The following is a 3129-nucleotide window of genomic DNA, read 5'->3' on the forward strand; positions in this document are numbered from 1 at the left end:
ATGACAGACTGCGGCTTTCCCAAGTTGATAAAATATCTTTTATTTTGACAAACATATTTATAGGTCACATCAAAATTCAGGGGGGATGTAAATATTATTTGTTTTTTTCCATTCACTACCACACAAAGTTTTTTCCGAAAAAAAAGTCCCATGGGGCAAAAAGAAAAGGGTCGAGCTTCTGCTTCCTTTATTTTACAAGTATTCATTAAATGTTGCTTCTCTGTTGTCTAATATAAAGTGATACAGCAATGACTTCTAAAACCAAGTAACTTAAAAAAGAAGTGAGGGTCATTACATCATTCAATCTCGCTTTAAGGCCACCACACTAACAGCCAACATGAAGACACCCAGAAGAGTCCAGAAAATGATAAAAACAACTTCAGACAGTCGGTTACTGAATCAAACACTAAACAGATGTGATCCAGCTGATCCCTCTGCACTTCACTGCTGCTCTCCAAAGTGTTGAGCAGCTTTTTTCATCAGCTGATAACAATGAAGAACATTTTTTGATGAAGGCACAAGAAATCTTTTTCATCATTTTATAAACAAAATGAGAGAAAATAAAATTACAAATACCTTAAAATAATAGAATACTTTGTTTCTGATTATTTAACATTCCTTAGAAAAATAAAAAAAAACATTACATCATATTAACCAGAGCGTTACTGTGACACATTAAAGAAAAACACTGGCAGAGAAAAATGCTTCATCCGAATCTGAAAAAATAAAAATGATCAGTAAATACACATTTATTACATTAAATGATGTGAATCTTTCTGTAGAAAATCAAATGTTTGTTCTACTCAGTGTGATTGACAGGAGAGATGATCAGAGGAGCAGAGTTTTTACCACCATAATTAAGAAATGGATTGAAGTATGGGTAGAGTTTGTGAGTGAAGCAGCAGCCAGTAAAGGAGTAGATAAGAGCTGCAGCATCAACGTCATAAAAGGAGACCAGACCCTCCTCATAATCCACAAACACCCCCACCTTCTCAGGCTGACACTTCAGAGAGAGACGGACTGGAGGTTCAGCAAGAGCATAGTACTCATTTTCATTCCTCAAACATATCGTCCAGTAACCATTCTGAGGAGTCGCTGTGATTTTTCCCTTCCTGTTGATCGAATCTCTGGCCACTCCTACATACCAGCCACTTTTCTCTTTAACTTGAACCTCATGATAAAATCTTCCTGAAGAGAAACTCTGCTTTGCTAAGACACAGAGATAAGTATCAAATCTCTCTGGGTTGTCTGGGAGATTCTTTGTTACATCACCATGTTTAACTTGTTTTCCATCATCAGACAGGATGAGTTCAGGATTTGCTGTATCAGGATCGAGTGTCACATCCACTGCATACTGCTGGACCCTCTTCAGCTCGGCCTTCTTCATCTGTTTACTGAGCATCTCCTCCAGCTGATTCACAGCTCTCACCACAGTCCCCTCATATGAAGGTGGACGGACGCTGACTCCTGTCCAGTCCTTGGTGGGTGGAGCAGCGTTCAGTGATGGGAAGCTTTGGAGGAGGTGGAGGTGGTCTTCAGACTGTGAGAGCTGCTCCACCTCAGAGCTTCTCTTCTCCAGCTCAGAGATTTCCTGTTCCAGCTCTTTGATGAAGCCTTCAGCCTGTTTCTCTGTCTCTCTCTGCTTCTCTTTGATGGTGTCGATGAGCTCGGCCTGGCTTCTCTCAACAGACTCCTTCAGAGCGCTGAAGACCTGAACACCAGCTGCTATCTCTCTGTCTGCATCTTTCTTACTGAGCTCCACTGAGCGCTTCATCTCCTCAATCTTCAGTCGTCTCTTCTGGATCATCTGCTGAACTTCAGCGTCTCTCTTCCCCAGCTCGGCCTTCTTTCCTTCATATTCTTCTTGCAGAGGAACAACATCATGTGTCTTGTGGTCTAAAACAATGCAGAGCATGCAGACACACATCTGGTCGGTCTTACAGAACAGCTCCAGCAGTTTATCGTGCTTCGTACACATCCTGTCTTCCAGGTTCTCCACAGGGTCGATCAGCTGATGTCTTTTCAGGCCTGACATTGTCAGATGAGGCTCCAGGTGAGTCTCACAGTAGGAGGCCAGACACACCAGGCAGGACTTCAGGGCCTTCAGTTTGGTTCCAGTGCAGACGTCACAGGGAACTTCTCCTGGTTTGGAAACTTGTTGCTCTGAGCTGCTGCTGCTGGCTTTCTGTTGAGCTGACTGTCTGAACTGAGCAGCCATCTCAGAGATGAACGTGTTGACCTTCAGTTCAGGTCTGGTGTTGAAAGTCTTTTTACAGTTGGGACACTTACATGGGACATTTTCATCCCAGTGTTTAGTGATGCAGGTTTTACAGAAGTTGTGTCCACATGGTGTGCTGACACAATCAGTGAACACATCCAGACAGATGGAGCACAGACACTGATCTTCAGTCAGCAGAGAGCTGGCAGCAGACATGTTTACAGTCTGAGGATGGAAAGTGAGAAAAAGTAAAATGTAATTAGAATTATCTTGATTAAATGTTTTTTATAAACTATTACTACTTTAAATTATTGAGAATCATGATGAGTTCTGATCGGTAAAAATGTGTCCTGGATACACCTCTGAGTGGAACTTCCTGTCTGAGTACAGTTCAGGTTTTGTGTTACAGGTAATACCGGTTTCTGAAACGCAGTAAATATTATCAGCTGTACAAAGACACAGAGCAGAAACAGTAAAGTTGAAAGGACAGGGTTATAAGTTCAATGCTTCTTATTTAGGTGTTTTACAGCTACAGAAGTTGTAAAACGGCCATTTTGTGACTTTTATACACAACAAAATACATTATTAGATAACATGAGACACTGTGCTCTGAGCTAGGCTAGTTAGCCTTTAGCAGACTAGTTTATCTGTGTTTGTCTTTGTTATCGTTGGATTGAGCTGCTGTGCTTTACAGTAAAGGTATGTGGTTTAACAAACTCAATTAATATCAGGTATCAAGCATGATGTTTTAATATCAGGAGACAGATCAGTCAAAGTGGGTAAATTAGCTGAAGCTAAAGCTAGCTGTGACTGTGTGCTATCTAACTTCATCCAGAGTTCAGTCACTGTGGTTTGATTTCGACCTGTTTTCTAGTTCTGACTAAATGTACATGTTGAAATTGGCCGTGTAC

At 41.3% G+C, this 3129-nt stretch overlaps 1 protein-coding gene across 2 annotated transcripts; it reads right to left on the reverse strand.

The window, feature by feature from the left end:
* Positions 1 to 742: 742 nt before the first annotated feature.
* On the reverse strand, positions 743 to 2443 carry LOC115586195 (E3 ubiquitin-protein ligase TRIM39-like). Of its 2 annotated transcripts, XM_030425015.1 has the most exons (2): positions 2208 to 2434; positions 743 to 2171 (listed from the first exon to the last, which is right to left on the reverse strand). In XM_030425015.1, exons 1-2 carry the CDS (start codon positions 2432 to 2434, stop codon positions 800 to 802), a joined length of 1599 nt encoding a protein of 532 aa, XP_030280875.1. In that variant the 3' UTR covers positions 743 to 799. The 2 variants fall into 2 exon arrangements, with proteins under 2 accessions (XP_030280875.1, XP_030280876.1); XM_030425016.1 differs by having other exon boundaries at positions 743 to 2443.
* Between the last annotated feature and the right edge of the window lie 686 nt (positions 2444 to 3129).

Source organism: Sparus aurata, chromosome 8, assembly GCF_900880675.1.
Source record: "Sparus aurata chromosome 8, fSpaAur1.1, whole genome shotgun sequence".
Taxonomy (NCBI): Eukaryota; Metazoa; Chordata; class Actinopteri; order Spariformes; family Sparidae; genus Sparus; species Sparus aurata.

Bases quoted from the DNA above. Each gene is read 5' to 3' on its own strand.
- LOC115586195 (XM_030425016.1), bottom strand. From the start codon at position 2,434: ATGTCTGCTGCCAGCTCTCTGCTGACTGAAGATCAGTGTCTGTGCTCC.